At 51.6% G+C, this 19,595-nt stretch overlaps 1 protein-coding gene across 3 annotated transcripts in view; it reads right to left on the bottom strand.

The window, feature by feature from the left end:
• GMPR (guanosine monophosphate reductase) overlaps positions 1 to 19,595 on the bottom strand; it is a 51,879-nt gene that overhangs the window by 10,241 nt on the left and 22,043 nt on the right. For all 3 annotated transcript variants that reach the window (XM_080806352.1, XM_080806353.1, XM_080806354.1), the window contains 4 exons: positions 17,153 to 17,234; positions 13,535 to 13,641; positions 5,845 to 5,887; positions 3,020 to 3,179 (listed from right to left, as the gene is read on the bottom strand). In XM_080806352.1, coding sequence (XP_080662478.1) covers positions 3,020 to 3,179; positions 5,845 to 5,887; positions 13,535 to 13,641; positions 17,153 to 17,234 — 392 coding nt within the window. The remainder of the gene's footprint in view (positions 1 to 3,019; positions 3,180 to 5,844; positions 5,888 to 13,534; positions 13,642 to 17,152; positions 17,235 to 19,595) is intronic.

Raw genomic sequence — 19,595 nt, 5'->3', positions numbered from 1 at the left:
ACCAGCTCTCCAGGCAGACCCTGAGTGTCCTCGAGGACGACCATCAGGAGGAGGAGGAAGGTAGCAATACAGCCAGCCTCCCGTTCACAGTGGTCTGACTTCACAGTGGGCGAGCGATACGCACTCGGTAGAAAGCAAACTTCAGATTTTGAACTTGGATCCTTTCCCAGGCTAGTGATGCGCAAACAATCCTAAATGGTGATGGGGCTCCCCGGTGGCTGCAGTGACATCAGTCCGAGGACTGGGAGGAGGGGGGGACAAGCAATCTACACCCGTACAACCGGTCTGTTTTTCAGTAGAATATTCGATAGATTACAGAAGACCTTCAACCCGATTATCAGGCGGGCCCCGTGCTGGATGATTCTGCCCACAGCAGGCTACCGTCAGCGTTCTGAGCATAGTTAAGGTAGCTAGGCTAAGCTAGGATGTTTAGTGGGTTCGGTGTCTCAAGCGCATTTCAGATTATCCTATTTTTACCTTAAGACGGGCTTATCGGGATGCAGCCCCATGCTTACGTAGAGCAAGATCTGTAAAATGCACAACTCAAGCCCCCCCCAGGTGGCAGGGACATGAGGTCCAGACTTGCTTTGGAGGGGCGTTACCAGAAGGAAATGTCCAATCTCTGCAAAACTCTAGCCCTCATCTGAGGCCTAGGCAATCTAGAAATTCTAACAGTTAACCAAATTCTGGAACTTTCTTGAGCTGGTCTCTTCAACTAGAAAAAGAACAGCATCTCTCAATCAGCAGCTCCTCGCCTAGAATTTCAAAATGGTATTGACTCTCATGCCTTGGAATCCACACAGGCAAGACCGTTCTGAAGTGCGGTGAGATCTCCCTCCCTAAACCACTGACTGCAGCCAGGGCTGGCCTCGGGGCGGGTTCGGAGCATCGAGCTCCTGACGCCCGTCCCTGACCACATCCAACACGGCTCACGTCCCCGCACTCCGCGACCACAGACCAACACCTACGCACTTGTGCCCGCGATGGCCGCCATTTCACTTCTGAAAAAGATTTCCACGGCCTGCCTGGGGCTTACTAGAAGTCATCCAGATTCTCATCGTTGCCTCTTTGCTGATGGGTGACGGCCCCTTTTGCAAGTCATTTATTGCCGAGGTTCACGTCCTCTCGTCTGGTAAACGAAGGTACTTTGATCTGTCTCCCAGGGACAGTGTGAGCCATAAATGGTTAATGGCTGGGAAGGAACCAGCAAAGCATAAATAGCTTTACCTTCATAAATACCACCATCAAAGGAGGACGATTCCTGTGAGGAAACTGTGGGGAGGGGGCTGCAAACTGCTAGGGAAAGGGGAGGGAGCGAGGGAGGCAGAGTCACAGAGGGACAGAGACACAGAGAGAAAAACAGGCAGCCTGCAGGGCTCAGGCTGCCTCCAGACTGAGCTTCAAATTCTGTCAGCACTTGCCTCTCCTAAGATCTGAAACCACTTCCAGAATCTTCTATTTTCTGTTTTGTCTAAACCCTGCTGAAATGACAGAAGGGGATTTTTTTCTTTCGGTGCCTCGGCTGCTGCGTGCGGCATAGCCTGGTCTGCCCTCTTTGGTCTAGTTTCCTTAGAACCCAGAACAGATGTAGCTAGAGGTACCGAGTGTCCTCTGGGCAAAGCATCTAGCGGTCACCTAACCATGAGGGCTCCGCCTAACGTGGCAGCGCATAGCAGACACGGCACAGGCCCCGGGGTAGGGACAGTGGTTGCTGGTAAAGCGTGAAGCTTCTGGACCAGAGGTCCGGGGGGGGCACTGAGGCAGTGATTGACCCCCTGCCCACCCTCATAATCCATGCCAGCTCCTCCATGGGGCACCACGTGGGAGAAAGAGCCTTCTGAGGCTGCACCAGAAGGAGAGTACTCTTGTTCTCACTTCGTGAAGTTTCCAGGATGGAGGTAAGACACAGCTCTCTATTCCCCTTTCCCACCCTGCCTTCCCCACACTGCCGCGTCTTGACACAGGTCCCCCCATAAGAGGAGAATGAGATCAGACATCAGTCCACCGGTCCCCCAACACTGAAGCACAGAACTCTGGGAGAGCACCCCACGCCTCCCGCCCGCCCCTGTGAATCTCAGTGGGGTGCTGAGATTTACCTCCAGCAGGACCTGAACCTCGGACAACACCCCTGCCTCCCGTGTCCTCGAGATAAGCTTCCAGGTGTGGGATGAATGGTAGGAAATGCGGGGTGTCCACCACGGAGGGCTGGAGCTCCCGCCCCAGTGCCCGAGGCTTCCCAGAGAAAGGCGATCCCTCCCTCCCAGCAGACTTCCTTGTGAGAAAGTCCACCTCGTGCGACTTGTCATCAAGCGAACGCTGAGAGGCAATGGCAATTTCTAGGGAACAGGGCCACGGAGTGGATACAAGCCGTCCTGAGGTTCTTCAAACACACATGCAGACAATTAAGATGGAAGTGGAACAGAAAAGGCCGGGTTATACTTGGGAATCGCAGATTTGTTTAAAAAAAAAAAAAAAAAGTAGAAGCCATCATCCCTTCTGCGCTAACACAATTAAATGGCTAAAAATGCTGCCTGTGTCAGCAACAGTCAGAGCCTGGAGGCAGGTGAGAGTCCTACCATAGGGCAAACACGGCACCTTCCAGAAAGGCCTGACTTCCACGCGGCGGTGTGCGCTACGCCTGCTCCAGACGCGACGGGAAACCCAGGCTTCGACCTGATGCTTGCAGCCTGATTTCGTTCCAGGCTAGAGATGGGCGGTGATGGGGCTCACTCAGAGCTCTCAGAAGGCTCTACCAGAAGGACGAGGCAAAAAGACTCTTGCCTGACCCCTCGGAAAGTCTGGAGCATCACCTCCCCGACTGGCCGAGCGGCAGTCCCACCTGCTCACACATACCCCTTTCGTCACATTTTCATCCCGTCCCAAAACACTGGTGCCCTCTGAGAGCCCCAAACACAGCAAATCCTAGTTGCATAAAAGCCGGGGCTATTTAAAAAGCAGACCATGTTTTGTGACGCCCCGCGGCATGCTGGCGTCAGCAGAGCTGATGTCCGAGGCTCACCTGTATTCAGCGACGCCTCCCGCGTGCTTCTTCATGGCCGTCTCGGAGCTCATCCCGTAGAACAGCTTCAGCTTCTGCCCGTTCTTCTCGATCACCTCGCCCGCGCACTCCGTGTGGCCGGAAAACATCCCTCCCAGCATGACAAAATCCGCGCCAGCTCCTAAACTCCGACAGTAGGGACAAAAAGCAGCCGCAGGGCAAAGAGCTCAGAGAAAATCAGCCCCAGGAGGATCGACGTGCGACTCCCAATCCCCCCCTCCTTGCTCCCAGCCATCATCAGGAGAAAAGCTCAACCTCTCCCTTTCTGGAAAAAGTGAAGAAGCCCTGCTGTGTGGGGAGATGGACACTCAGAGCAAGAGACACAGTTGAAGGCTAAGGCGGTGGACGGTCCTAAATGGTCTTTAATGGTCCTTAATGGTAACCAATGACGGACTATGACCACCTTCCATACACAGCTTGTCTGAGTCTCAGCATCAGAGCGGCAGTAAGAACTGGGCAGCACTGGGTCACCTGGGAGGCTCAGTCATTAAGCATCTGCCTTCGGCTCATGTCATGATCCCAGGGTCCTGGGATCGAGCCCCATGTCAGGCTGGCTGCTCAGTGAGAAGCTTGCTTCTCCCTCTCCCACTCCCCCTGCCTGTGTTCCTGCTCTCGCTGTCTCTCTGTCAAATAAATAAAATCTTAAAAAAAAAAAAAAGAATTAGGCAGCATTTTCTACAGCATGTTCCCCGGTTTCATCCCCAATAGTCACCCCACCAGTGCCCTCATCAGGCATCTGGTCTACCGGAGCCTATCAGCACCCTCACACTCTGCTTGTGTACATCACGGAAGACCTCACGACAGACTGAAACTCCTACATGGGAGACTGGGTGTTAAGAAGAGAAACCTACTATCTCTCCTGCAGTCTACATCTGAATGACTTCCGTGTACTCCCACTTTTTGATTTGACCTAAGGAAGCACCAAGAGGTTTTGAGTGTTGCCTTGTGTTTAAGAAGCCTGAAGTCATTAAGCTAAAACCCAACGTTAAATATTGGAAGCCACGTAACTTGTGCAGAAGGAACACACAGAGAACATTGTGGGGGGGTGGGTGGAGGGGGTTGGCTAGAGCATAATTAGGGCAGGGTACCATGGCTGGATTTTCTGGTTTTCAAAAATTGGAATCGTAATACAAATTTTTTAGATGCGCTATTTCAATTTTCATTGACAAATGGGTGTGGAGGATCTTACTAACGTTGAGACTTACTTGGGGGGAAAAAGGGAGGTTTACCCCCCACCCCACCTGCCCTGCCATGACTTGGACGGAGCAGAGGAAAACCGTTGTCCAGCCAGGCCTCCCAACGACCACGACCCCCGTAGCAGATGTCAACAGCACGAACGCAGAGCACAGATCCACCCCGAAAACCCTCTGAAGTGGCTTCCGATTATTCCTGTCTCTGAACGTTCTCATGTCCCTCCCTCACCAACATTTTCCCTGGCACAGTTCCTCTCCCTCCTCCCGCTGAGCCTCGGCCCAGGCCAGGCCACGCTCCCCGGAAGAAGAGCGAAGGAGAAGATGTCACAGGGGATTCCAGAGGCCACGGACTGTTACCTATGAGGCACCTTCTTAACCCATCGGTCCCTTGAAAAGTGTGCCTGCTCCAGTCTGTGCAGGGAGCCCAAGTGTCTGTGGCTAGTGATCCAGATAAAGGGGGCGTGGGCACACAAGCGGAGCAGGGGTCCTGACTCCCCCTGCCTGGCCACCAGCTGTGGGACCCTGACTTTGTCACACTCACCTCTCAGGGCCTCAGGCTCAACTATAAAGTAGGCACCTGGGATGACAAAGAGGACCCGTGTGTTCCCTTCCGTAACCAAGACGCACGATCAGAAGGGGATTACATCAGAAGGCTGCCCGTCTTCATGACGTTCCCCAGGGTTGGAACAGAACCCCACTAAGAACCCTGTCCCTGTCTCCTTGTCACCGTCAGTGTTTTATTGGAAGAAAAAAGAGAGAGAGAGAGACAAACGGAGGGAGGCAGGGAATCAAAGCCTAAACCTAAGACAGTTCACGGGAAGGTCTCCGAAGCAGTGGTCAAAAAACTTAGAAGGTGCCAAATGCAGGTAAGGGGCAGGACCCCTGGCACTCTGTAGGAACGCTTCAGACAGAAAGTTCACCTCCACAGGAAAAAAGGGAAAAAGGTGGGGGGGGGGGGGCGGGAGTCAACGGTGAACCTGGCCCCGGCCTCAGAAAAGGAGGTGGGGCCGCACGGGCTGTTTTTCTGTGACCCCTGGGCACGCACAGTCTGGACACAGTATGCCAAGGTCAAGTGGCAAGTGCAGGGCACAACACATGGAAAACGAGGGCTTTCCCAAGAAAAGGCCAGCCCCCGCCCATCCCCAAAGCCCCAGCTACATCACAGTTGGACGCTGCTGCCCCCTGGTGGGACACGGGCTCCTCGGCGGGCCGGAGGGGGAGAAACCTCCGAGGGACACTAGTCCTTCCCCAAAGGTTGCCCCAAGTTAGAACCCAGAATCCCTCCCTGAAGTCTCTGTGCTTCAGATCTGGTGCTGGCCTCCTCCGGGGGCTTCCTGCGCCGTCTAAGCCATGACCTCACCCACTCCTGGCTTGCAGACTCTCTAACCCCCCCTCCATCCCCTGGACACTCCGCCTGCTCCGCAGAACCAAACCAAGGTCAGGATTCTGGCCAATCAGGGCTGGAATCCAGGGAGGGGAAACTCAGGACTGGCCCAGAATTTCCCGGCACGTCCCGCCTCTTCATTCAGGTTCCCATCGGAGGCCAGCACACAGTGGCAGGGAACTCCCGCCCCGCCCTCCCTGTCCCCTTACCAAAGGCTTTGGCGACATCTCCTGGACACGTGCAGCCTCCGTCCTTCAAAGAGGGAAAAGCAAGGAAAGGGTGTCAGCGGGGGCACCCTTGGCCAGGCTGTCCCCCTCCCCTGGGGCGACTAGGTCATCAGGAGGGGCTCTACGGACGCACCCTCAGCCAAGGGCAAGCCCCCAGCCAAAAAATCGACCCTCAGAGTCCACTCCAGTCCCAGCATTCCTCAGTCATTGTATTTGGACTTAAGTTTGCTCCCGTCAATATTGCACCTTCCATCCCCCAACCTCTTGGGGTTTCCTCTCTGGGTCTGCCCCACCCACCACCTGCCCACCTGTCTGTGTCGCAGCCTCCCCCACCCCCCCCCCCGCCCGCCCTGGAAGCCAAGGGAAGTGAGAGGCAGGCGGAGATGCTCTGAGACCTCGTTCCAGGCCAGCCCCTTACACAACATGCCTGACCAGGGCCGTCCGAATTCACTCTCATCCCACAGTCCCCCTTTCCCTCCTTGCCTGGCGTGAGGTGAAGTTTAGGTAGTAAGAGCCGAATTACTTTACGAGCTGGGAAAGGACACTGAGTTCCTTTAACCTTCCCGCCACCCCACACAGCCTCTATCCACCTTCACGTAATGGGCCCTGTTAGCTTAAAACCAAACGTACATTCCCGATCCCCACTGTACCCACAGAGAGCACACGCCTGAGGCTGCTTTAATGCCCAGCAGGGCGGTCACCTTGGGCTGCCCAGCTCAGCTCGGTTCAGCCATGGGGGTGGGGGGGTGGGGGGGAAACACCAGCAGCACAGTGTGGGGCTTCCAGAATGCAGAGCCTGCCCGGTACCCTTACCAACACAAGCTGCTACCCGCTCTTCCCAATGTAGTGTGACGTCCAAGGAGAAGACCAGTGAGGGTGGCCCGGAGTTGCCACCAGACCCCGCAGAGAGAGAGGCAAGGAAGCAAAGGCCCAGGGTTGGGGGGTGGGGCGGGGAGGCATGGTCCATGTTGAGGGTTGGCATGATCACAGAGCCCTGAGCTCAGAGCGGGTCTAGGAGGAGCACCAAGGTCTCAGAGGCAAGCACCTGTCCCTGGAAGGTGGGACCCACCTGCCTTGGGAAGGACACAGACTGCCTGAGCTACCGGGCATCACAATTGGCAGGAAGGGGTGTGCGCCCCCAGAGCCGGAGGGCATCCAGCCAACCGGGATGGACCACCATACGAACAGCACCTCCCATGGAGAATGGGGGTCTTTGTGACGCATTTCCCTTTTTTATCTGCTTTTGGGACCTGTTATGAGCTATATATGTATATATGTATATGTATATACATATACACATATATATGTATATATGTATATGTGTATGAGCTGTAACTCAATTTCTGCCTCCTTAACTTCTTTGCAGTTGGGATCCAAAGGTAGATGTGAAAGCTTGAACTCTCTGGTTTTTTTATGAATATTTATTGCCTGCAACTATTTCCTCCATTGCGTCTGTTATGGGCACACCCCAGAAATATTGCAGGTTTGGTTCCAGACCACAAGCAATAAAGCGAGTATCACAACGAAGTGGGTCAAATGAATTTTGTGGTTCCCCAGCGCAGACAGAAATTATGTGTACACTCCTCTGTGCGACAGCTTTACTGTCTAAAAAAAAAGGTACACAGCTTAATTAAAAAATACTTTATTGCTAAAAAATGCCAGCCATCCCCTGAACTTTGGCTGAACCGTCATCAACGATCACAGATCGCTGTAACAGAATGCAAGGATGAAAAAGTTGAAATTTGGTGAGCATTACCCAAAATGCAGCCCACAGACACCAAGTAGGCAAATACTGTTGGAAAAACAGTGCCAAGAGGCTCGTCCAGATGTGGGGCTGCCATAGATCTTTCATTAAAAAAAAAAACAAAACAAAGCAAAAAAAAAAAAAAACACGGTGTCTTTGAGGTGTGATAAAGCCTACAGTCACGTGTCGTCTCTCTGACCTCCAGAGCACCACGGGTGCTAGGGAGTGGTCATTTCCTGCCGCTGTGTGCTGTGGCCCAAGCTCCGGGCGTATCTACTTCCTCTTCCAAAGCTACAAGCCCCCTCCATGCCCTTCACTGGCCCTGCCAACTTTTTTGAATACTTTATCTCTTTACCAAAACCAGTTTTATACTCGATAGGCTTTCAAACAAATGACCTGAGAAGATTAAACAAACTCACACCCCCCATGACATGAGGACGTTTCTGGACTTGAAACCACACACACACACACACACACACACACACACACAACACACTCCCGTGCTTGTGAGCTGTGAGGAGCTGTGACTGCCACAGCGGTTCGTGTAGGACCCGGAAAATTCCACATTCTTGTGGTTAGGGAGGAGGTCACTGGGATCCTTGAAAAGGAGCTCTTCTCCTCCCAGGATGGGCCAAGACGACCATGGTTAAGAAGGCTCCGTGACATGCCACGGAGAGGAAATCTGACTTACAGCCTCATCTTCTGCTCACTGTACTTGGAAATGCATTTCTAAAAGGCGGACCAACCACACCAGACTGCGCATTTAACCCCCTGCAACCCGATGTTGTGATATGCTTTAGGGCAAAGGAGTCTGCTCCCTACTCCTGTTCACAGGTGATTTCCAGAAGCTGTTCAAAGCGTCCTTTTCATGCCGTCAGGAGGCAAAAGCAGGAGGGGCAGATCGCTGCGATCTAAGACGCACATTTACTTTTGCACAGAAACATCACAGGCACCGGAACGTTTTCAAAAACAATGTGCAAACATTCAAAGAGCTGCTTGTTTTGTTTTTCAAGAGTGTTCCTGTTGTATTTCAGGAGAAAAGACATCACGGAACTCTGTCTGTGAACTGTCGGCATACCTTTTCTTCTTAAGAATACTTGGCCTTCTCTAAAATCGAGTGCGGGGAAAGCAACGGGGATGGGCAGAGGGAATTCAAATCAAGCACCTACTAATGTGCCGGGGCTGTTACAATTTCATTTTTCCATTCAAACACCAGAAGCACCTGAAGTTGATATTTCTGTAGATGGGTGGGGGGGCACTGAGGGGAGCTCAGAAAGGTTGAGTGACTTGCCCAAGGTCACACAGCAACAATGTTAGAATAAGATATTAGAACCCTGTTTAGGTATACATTTTAGGTATACATTTAGGTATACATCTAGAAACAAACATAAATAAATAAAATTTTAAAAACATAAATCTTGTCTAGAAGCATACTTATTAGAACATTAGCCATGGTTCTCTTAAGAGGCTAACAGTTCCAGGAACCTTTATATTTATCTGTATTTTCTAACTTTTTCTAGGCTAAACCTATCCTGTTGGGGAATTTTTCACCCTCAAAAAATTTTAACTTTGTTTAAGCATAACTTTAAGTCTTGCTAAAGAACGGTCTAACTGCTTCTGAAATGCTATATTAAATCATTAAAATTATCAGAAATTTGCTGATCTGCCTTTACTTCTCCGCAGAAGGTCAGTGGACCAGTACAAGCACTGATGACGGCGTGCAGGAAAGGAGAAGTTTGGGGATGACTTTGAATCATCTGGATCCTTCATGATACAGGGCCTCCTGAACCTTGAAAAGCACTCTTTATTAAACGCAGTGAATAAAATGCTGGAGCTTGAGGTAAGAAGAGACCACAGTGATCGCTACCTACTCCCAGGACTTCTTTCTAGGTCGTATAAAGCAGCACAAAGTCCAAAGAGTGCTTGGTTATCAGTGGATAGTGAACTCACTAGAGGTTCGAATCCCTCCCCTTCTAACCATGCATCGGGGACCGAACGTCCTCTCCCCGCCGGAACACATGCGTGGGGGCCCTGTGGGGAAGGACAGAGGAAGTGTATGTCTCCCAGAGCGCTGGGGTGGAAGAATGAGCACACGGGGTCGCGTCCTGTATGACCCTGCATTCTCTGTGCCTTCAGCAAGCCTTTCTTCTTCATTCTCTTTGTGACCTCCTCATTTTCCAAATGGGGGGAAGCAGTCCAGGGAAGATAAACAGGCCTCAATCTGAATGTTGCCAGCAGGGATGCTGGACAAGTTCCTTAAGATCCTGAAGCTTCGGAGCCCACCTGGTTGCAGAGGCTAATTTATGTATCAGCTGGAGTGGGCCACAGAGTGCTTAGAAACCTTGTCAAACAGTCTGGGTGTTTCTGGGAGGGTTCTCTGCTTTTCCTTTTCTTTCTTTCTCTTCTCTCCTTTCTCTCTCTCTCTCTCTCTCTTTTTTTTTTTTTTTTTGATGAGATTAACATTTGAATTGGTAGACTGAGTAAAGCAGATTGTCCTCCTGGCGTGGGTGGGCCCCATCTAATCAGTTGAAGGCATGACCAGAACAACAGGGCTGACCCTCCTCAAGTGAATCTTTCTTGACTGACTGCCTCTGAATGAACATGGGCTTTTTCCTGCCTTTTAATGTTAACTGAAACATGAGCTCTTCTTGGCTCTCAGGCCCTCAGACTCACACTGGAACTACACCATCAGCTCTCCTAGGTCTCTAGCTTGGCAACTTACCCTACACATCTTGGGACTTCTCACCCCCCCATAATCATGTGAACCAATTCCTTGTAATAAATACCTCCTCCACCTCCTCTCTTGCCATGTGCGCGCACACACACACACACACACACGCCCCCTGCCTAATACACCTGTCAAGTGAAACTAACTGCTAGTTTGTCAGGTTGTTCCAATAATCAGAAATTCGAAGTGCCTTGTGCCTGGAAGGTAGTAGATGCTCAGTAAACACTAGTCATTCCTTCTTCTAAGTCTGTTTCCACCTTGAAAATTCTCTTTTGGGTGATGTCCCTAGCAGATAAGAAGACAAAACTGACTAGTCACACCTCAATCTTCACCTACACAGGGGGTGTCCTGAATCTACAGCTCTCTGCCTCTCAGAACCCCATGTGGGCCACAATAAATAGAAACCCGATTCAAGTCCAGCCCCTTGAGCATCAGCACCTGCTAACAGCCCCCTGCTGTGACTTCCTTTTACTGAATTTCAACAGCATGGATGTGCTAATTCAGCAACCAAAGTGTGACAGGAGACAGCTGGAAGGCAACTGGGCAGAGTAGCAGGATCCACAATGTGTGGTGGGTTTCCAGTGGCTTTACGGATGACTGGCAAGTGGGAGAAATCTGCTTGTGAGACACAGGGGCGGTCGCAGAAACGGCTGCTCTGAACGCCAAGGCACTCAGCTGGCCAGGAGGGAGGAGCTCAGGTCAAGGGTGCCGATCCCACAGAGTCTGTGAACTTCATCTGGTCTTCCAGCTACACCCGCAACGTGTGCCCCCATCTGGGAAATCTCTCACCATTACGGAGAACCTGGGAGCTCCCAGACCACAAGCCTGCGCGGTCACTCACTGTCCCTGGTGGACAAATTCAGAGGAGCCGTTCCCCAGGCACTGGCAGACAAGACCCGGCCCTGAACACGGGCCCCACGACAGGAACCAGTGCTTCTCAAACTCAAGAGCACGTCACGACTACCTGGAGGGCTGGTTAAAAGACACTCCCAGGCCTCCCCTTCAGCGCTGCTGATTCAGTAAGCCCGAGAATTTCTAACAAGTTCTCAGTTGATACTGATGCTGTTGGTCTGGGCACTACACTGAAACAACCACTAAAAGAAGCTTATCAAAGAGAAGCCAAGTTGACTCTGTCACTGGTGGTGCAAGCAGAGCCTCCCTTTCCCCCCCAACCCTCCCCAAACACGGTCCTATCAACGAAGCAGGTGTGAAACTTCCCGAAAGACACAAAGGGGGGAACTCGGAACATGTTCCCAGTAGAGCCCTTCATTTGACAGCTCCCTGATATGGAAATGGTAGCCGCTCAAGAAACATACAGGACACAGAGTCCGAATTTTGTGGACGACTCTTGATGGCGAAAACGGTCATGTGATAGAGATGTAGGACTAATTACGTAGGACGCTTTTGGGGCCAACCTCGTTAGAGTCATCTTTGCTTAGACGGGGTCCAGGAATGTCTTTTTAAGAAAGCTTCCCTGGTGATTCTCATGCAGCCAGCCCAGAAGAAGGCCCCAGGGAACCCCTGGGACCCACTGGCATCCCGGAGACCATGCAGTGAGTTGGATCACGGCACTCGGCCTTTTGCACACAATAAATGAGTGGTCCCTCGGGCCCTGGGACCAAAGCTCAGCAAAGGGGTGAGGAGCGCAGGGTCTCAGAACGGTCAGTGACCAACAAACCTTCCTTGTCTAGCACATAGTAGACGCTCAATAAAAACGTGCTGACGGACCAGATGGATGGGTGGAAAGCCTGCATGAAGAATGAGGAGGAGCCCAGGGAATCTGCCCCGGACTGCGAGGTCAGGACACGACAACAGCTTCCACGGCCCTCAAATGCTAAACTGGGGCTCAAAACCAGGGAAGGTGCACGTATTTAAAGAGTAGCAACGTATCCTCAAAGCAAGTCCAGAAATCACAGGTCAACTTGTTGCAGGGCTGGGGTGAAATCAACAAGACACATTCTGCAGGGATATGTAATCTGATGCATTTGTAAATGGTTCTGTTTTTTTTTTTTAAATCACCTATCAATTACTTAACGTGGGAGCCTGGCCCAGCGACTGGACAGGGAAAAGGTCTGAGGGTTTAATTTAATACAGCCAATGAGTCAACACTGTTATGGGACCACTACAATTATACTACAAATTCAGAATTTGTTAAAAAAAATATATATATATAGATATGTATATATATTATATCATGTTAAAAAAGAAAAACACATTAAGTAGGAGCCATGGTTCTGAGTCTGCCCAATTTTACCCCACATGCTCTGGCCTGTTCTGAGCATTTTAGCTGGAAGGGGAGAGCCAGGATTAGCTCTTGGACGGTCTGAGTGGTTGCCACATCAGCGAAGGAGGATCCGAATTATGGATCCTCAGCTACGCTGAGGACAGATACTAACTTGGCATTAATTCATTCACTTAATCTTTAATGTTTAGTGGCCGCATCCCAGGCTGCTGTCCTGCCAGGAGCTTCCTGGAAGTGCTGCTAGATCACAGTCTCACCCCTTCCCACAAGACTCCTCATCCTACAGCAACCTCCTTCTGCCCCCAACACGCCACTGAATCCACTCTCACTCCGGTAAGGAACCGGTGGCCCCTAACCCAACATGACCGGCATCCTTACCAAAAGGAGAAACGTGGATACACGCGCACAGACGCACAGGGAGGACGCCACATGAAGACGGGAGCTATGGTGCCACCAGCCCCAGGTGCTGGAGGTTTGCAACAGAGCCTTCCCCAAAGCCCTCCAGACCCCGCTGACACCTCGAGCGCAGACTTCCAGCCTCCACACCTGCGAGACGGGGACTGTCTCTTCCTTGAGCCACCCAGGCTGGTGTGCCTTGTAGCAAACAAGCATGTGGCATCTTCTCCAAGCTCCCCACAAATCCCCCAACACACCAGCCGACACCGTGAGTCGTTACTGACTCCCGTGCCTTCGTCCCTCAGCGCAGAGTTAAGTAGGGAGGAAGACCTGGGTCTCTGCCAAATGGGACTGGGCTGGGACCAGGTGCCTGCTGGGACACATGAGGTGTGTGGGACCTCGTGCTGGGACCAAGGTGACCGGCTCACGGCCAAGCCCACAGGATGCCAACGGGATGAAGGGAAGCCAGGAAGCAGGCTTCCCTGGGGGCCCAGGAGCAGGGGACTCCCCCCAAGTCCAGAGATGTTCTCACACCCATCCCTATGCCCCATGGGAGACTTACGGAGATGATGTGTCCCTTCAGGCCGTGGGCAGAGTCGGCGCACTCGATCACGGCGCTGAGCTGGGGGTAGCCCACTCCCGTCTTGGTGCGGGTGGTGCACACGGAACCTGGAGGGCAGGAGGGGTGGAGCCCGAAGAGAGATGGTCAAGAATGAGCAGAATGTGATACAAAACGAGACTGCGTCACTGGCACACAGCCCAGCCCCGATTTCCCGGGGGAGGGGGACACATGACGACAACACTTTCTTTCTGTCAGGGAGGGGCGGGTGGTGAGAGCCACACCATCAAGCCATGTGATCTCTGGTCCTCATCACTGTCAACCGCTGATGCCCGGGACACTGTCACTGTCACTCACTGTGACATCAGCCCCCACCTCCGCCTGCTTATATCCCGTCCCTCTCCGTGTCCCTTGCCTTTCAGCACCACCATGCTAGACTTCAAGGGACCCCCAGGGCTCCTCCCACAGCCTCTTTACCTTCAACTTTTGTCAAATTTCTAACTTCTCTGAGCCTCTCGGCCTTGCCTACGAAACAGAATTGGAAATACTGACACACGGGGTTGAGGTCTGTCACTAACCCTATGCCTGAGCCTCTCCCACCCAGATCCGTCCTCGGTGAGCCCCAGGCTTCTGGTCCTCGTGACCGCCTGTCCTCTCCGGGGTCCCTGTCTAGCCTGGGCTGCGGGACCAGCTTCTGTTTCAGGACCAGCCGGATGCCCACAACTGCCCTTGACCTCTGGCTTTCCCACGGTCAACCCCAGTCCTGGTGTGTGGACCCGTCTGCAGGGTATGGTCCCAGCTAGGTCCAGGCTGAGTCATGCTCAGAGCACCACCATCTCCACACCTGTCCCCTGGTTCAAGTCTGGACCCTCCCTCCCCTCAAATGAGCACCCCTCCCCCGCCCCCCATGATCACCCAGACCAAATTCCTGAATGTCCACCTGCTACCCTCCTTGGCCGCCACCTCGCTCTCCCTCCCACTCCCTACACTCCAGCCACTGGGACCGTCCAGTTCCTCGGACACAGGGAGTATCTCCCCCTCCCTGGGGATCCTCTGTACGTGCTGTACCTTCTGTCCAACCACTCCCTATGAACCAAGCCCCTGGTCCTGCCAATGTTTCTCATCTTTCAGGCTTTATCTTAAATGTCACTCCCTCGGGGGAGTTGTTCTGCACAGTGCTCACTTCAAACAGAGGCATTTAAATAATTCTTTGTGTAAGAGCGCAGGGGATGTGTTTTCTCCGCTGGACGGTAAGCTCCCTGGATCGTCATTGTTGTAGACCCAGCGCTGAGAACAGAGCCTCGTACATGAGAAGGGGGCTATAAATAGTCACTAAAAGAATGTGTGAACTTAAGAATAGATGAGTCACCCACATGCCTGTGGCTCCCCTGTTTCCCAGCTCCGTCAACGGGGCTTGAACTCCAGGGCCATCGGGCCCAGGAACAAGGCCGCTGGAAGCCCCGCCTCCTGTCTTGGTTCCCCATCACTACTGATGCCTTCACAGCCCCCGCCCCCCAGATGTCTCTCCAGGGCCCCTGGGGACAGGACCAGGCAGAGAACCATGTCCAGAATTCCAGGCCTGGATTCAGCAAGAAGACCAGAAGGACGGAGGAGACCCCTTTCCTCCCACCCGGGCAGCCACAGGACAGAACACATTTCTTCATGTTCATCCTTACGTGTGCTGCTCACAATCCCGGAGCCGGCAGAGCTCCTCTCCCCAAGGCACCCTCTGCCCCACGCACCAGACCTGCACTGTGCCAGGCAGAATTCATTTCCTAATCTCTCCTTCCTAATTGGCTTTTCTCCCCTCCCACTCCATAGCCAGAGCCTCGTAGGAAGGCGGGGGGGGGGGGGTCTCTGCCTCAGGGGCCCGGAGCTCTGCCCCAGGGAGAGTCCTCTACAGAGGTCAGGCCAGTCACCTTTCTTGGAAAGAGCCAAGGAAGGACTTCCAAACAAGGCATGGGAACGATCTTGATTAATGCTCAGGTCGAATGGAGAAATTGGATACGTGTTTTTTCCTGGTTACAGAGGCTGGACACCCATTCTTCATGCTGTCATTCACAGAATACTCAGTATTTTTACTCTAAAGAATCCATGAAACTTAAATGTCATCTCCAATCAGTGTGAAGAAGGGGCTCTAACAAAGCTTCTTACCCTCTTTGGTGGTATCTGTTCTAGTAAGACAGCCCTGCCCGGGCTGGGGGGAGGAGGTGGGGCACACAGCGACCACGGAAGGACAGAAGGACCATCAGGCTTCCAGGGAACCAGAGTGTATACACAGAGGGAGCGGATGAAGGAAACAAGTCCCAGCTGGATGCTCGGAATTACCCCGAGTATATCAGGAACAGCTCTTCGAGAGCTGAGAAGACGACCTACACCCCTTAACATCCCGCCCCCAGCGCAGTGGCAGCTGGTTGACATTCTGTACGTATCTCTGATGAAACAGGTGACTGGTGAGCCTCCTGCTTCTGGAAGAAAGAGTCTTCCTGGCCTGTTAGGAGCCTGTTCTCTTCCTAGCTCAGTCTGTTACAGCCCGTCCTAAGCGGGGAGCTCCTCGGTAAGAACTGGGCCTTATTCTCGCTTTGACTTTCCAAAAACGACCAACACTCAGTAAGAACCGGGGCTGTCTTTCCTCTTGGTTGGACTACGTCATTGGTTGGCCTGAGTAGCAGTATCTAAAGCCCAATCTTGAGGGTTTTCCTGGATATTAAACACTCCAGTCCTCTGGGGAGCCTACAAGCCTCTTCTTCCCTAATCCTTGCTTCATACACATCCTGTTCCCGCAAGGCCGATGGCTGTGCCAAGTCAACAACACAGGGATGTCTCCTGCCTCCCGCCGCGCATTCCCACACTCTTCTCATATGGCCTGACGGTTTGCTTCCTTTTTTGGTAGTGTTCTTTGGGTGGGCGGTATTTTAAAAATCTTTGCTATTTTTTTATTCCCAGCTGAAAATGTATAGCTTCTTCCCTCCTCTCCAACATTAGTGTTTGTTTAGGGAGGGATGTGCAAGGAAGAATTTGGAAACAGACACGCTCGTGCTTATGGCTCGCCAAAGGGAAAGGACACCGCCACCTGGCCCAGGAGAGCAAGGAGCTGCCCAGTAGAGGACAGAAAGACTCTGCCTTGCCCCCCCCCCCACTCAAGACGCCATTGGGTGGTCCTAGGAGAGAATGCCCAAGGGGATATGGGCAAACAGAGCTGTATATGGATCAGATGAGGAGAGAGGGGTGGTAACGACGGAGTCATTCGTGTCCATTGACTGTCTCCACGATTCTTCACGCCCGGCCTTCCTCTCCAAGGCTCGTGGGATCGTTGATGAGATCTGCATTCTCTTCTTCCACATTAGTGCTCTGAAAACCAGGACCTCCCATTCTACCCACATCCCAGCTCCTTTAAGCCCTCCCAGGGGGCATCAGAAAGCAACCCAATGACATTTCCTAAAAGAGCTTCTTTTGGAAACTCAACTTCCAAAAGTGGTGTGATACCTCCAAAAGAAAAGGGCTTTATGCTTGTGGCTGGGTCCCCCGTGGGCTCCCTTCTGACCACATCACCAGCTTCCCCAAGCCCCACACCCCAGCGCCTGCCACACAGCCCCTGAGGGACTTCCCAGCAAGCCTTACCTGGTCCAACGCCGACTTTGATTATGTCTGCTCCAGAAAGAATAAGCTCTTCGACCATCTCCCCTGTTACTACGTTCCCTGCCTGAGAGAGAAAGAACACAGCCCACGATCACAGACTATTCCTGGGGATACAAAGATGAGTGAATGAGCAACTCCACACCTGGCCACACAGTCAGACGTGTCCTGAAGCCACCGGGTGCCCTGCGGGCCAAGAGAGGGAGGTCAGCGGCACAATGGACTGAATCCCTGATTCCAGAGTAAATCTTAAGTTGGTGGGTCAGGACAGTCCCCTGGTTTCCTCCTCTAATGAGTAGGAACACAGAATCTGACACCTGAGACCACACTGGGCTGAGCTGAGGGCTGGAGAAGGTACGCCAAGTGTGTAATTTTTAGAACTACAAGAGACTGGAGGCCATCTAGGGCAGAGTGTTTGAACATGTCTGTGGTGGACAAAACAAAATCCTACAGAGAACCCAAATACATAAAAAAAAAGCAACGAAACACTCTCTCGGATGATTATGACCTTTACTGTGGGGCGTAATGTTTCAGAAATGATACCATCCTTGAAGAACATTTATGGAGCTCCAGGACCTCCAGAATACGAAACCTGGTGATCAGCTCACTGATGGGAAATGCCTGGGTGTTCCCCCCACCCAAGGGCTGGCGGTTCCCACCGGGACAAGAAAGGGCAGGTGAGCCTTTACGGACCAACACCACTGCATCCCACTCCAATTTCGGAACTCAAGGCTGTGGCCCTAAGAAGAAACCAGGAAGCCAGGACGTGGCAGAAGCTCAAAACCTTAAGGATGCATCTGGTTTGGAGACTCTACAAGTTCCTTCCCTGCAGAACAGGTGAGCACAAAAAGAGCCCTCTCTATTACAACTCACTGCCCTGCGGATTCTTTGGCTGGTCCATAGGCTCCTTGGCGAGATGCCTAACTGAACGTTCACGACAGCACAGAGTCTTACTTCGGGAAATGCATGCCTACTCATGCTACCATGATGATCTTTTTTTTTTTTTTTTTTTTTTTTTTGCATTGAAGCGCCAGTGTCTTTTTCTTTCCACTGAATTCATTCCTGGGTTAGGTGGCGGGGGGGGGGGGGTAATTTTTCTTTTTTAACCTACACAAACTCGGTATATTTTTAACTCAGTATAAAAGTATCTTAGAAAGACGGATGAGAAAGGCTCAAAGCTGCTTTAATCCAACAGCCATCTGACCACTGAAAATGCTAGACAGTCCAGAAAAAGGACCGGGACACTGAGAATACCGTGTATAATGAGGGGTGCATTACACATCAGTAAGCAGCAGAACAAGGTTTCAACAGACGGAGCTGGGGAAAGGCAGCTTCTGGAAGTAAGATCATAGATTCTCATTCATACTCGTCCCCAAAACCAGCTTCAGATGGATGCGAGAGTTAAATTAAAAGTTGTGCCCTTCCAGATTTAGAATACCTCGAAGACGTAACTCTAATAACCATAAAAATGGAAAAAAGATCTATAGGTACACACACACACACACACACGCACACTCATATAAATCAACAAAACTAAGAGGCAAGTAACGTGGCACAGAAAAATCCCTGCGATTATGACAGTGTGTTCCTAACATTATTAAAGCTCCCCCAAATCTGCAAAAGAAATGTTAATGCCTCACAAAGTGACTGCCAAAGGACATGAACAAACTAAAAATAAATAAATAAAAGTGGCCAATGAACACAGGGAAAGCATTCACCATCGCTAATCATTGTATTTATTTTTTTTTAAAGATTTTATTTATTTGACAGAGAGAGCACACGAGAGAACAGCAGAGGAAGGAGGAGAGGGAGAAGCAGACTCCCCTCTGAGCAGGGAACCTGCCCTGAGTCTCGATCCCAGGATCCCGAGATCATGACCTGAGCCGAAGGCAGATGCTTAACCGACTGAGCCACCCAGGAACCCCACTCATCATCACATTCAAAGTCAGATACTAGTGAGGTAGTACTCATCACTCAAATTATCAAGGACAATCATGACTAAATACCAAAGAGGAAAGACACTATCTTTCTCTGCTGGTGCAAGGTCTCCTTTAGCACAGGTTTCCGTGGGAAGCCATTTGTCCACACAGAGCAAATGCAAAGAATACATATATCCTTTGATCTAGTGAGTGAACTTTCAGGATCCTCTCTGGAGGGAACACTCACAGCTGAGGCCAATGATTTAAACATGAGAATGCATGTTATTTCTAACAGTGCAGAACTGCACATGTATTACCCAAAATGGGAATGGTTCAACAACCTGATGTTTCTCAGCTATGTGAGGTTTTTAAGATGGGTCTGATGGTGCAGGAAAACATTTAACCACTTTGGGTATCGTGTTAGGGGAAAGAGAAGGAAACAGTAAAATCTCAGTTTTGTTAAAAACAATAATAACGAGAAAACCCCACAAGTATACATGTACATGAAA

This window comes from Martes martes, assembly GCF_963455335.1.
Source record: "Martes martes genome assembly, chromosome: 6".
NCBI lineage: Eukaryota > Metazoa > Chordata > Mammalia > Carnivora > Mustelidae > Martes > Martes martes.
Note: the sequence above shows the minus strand (reverse complement) of the source record. Positions and strands in the feature narration are given on the sequence as shown.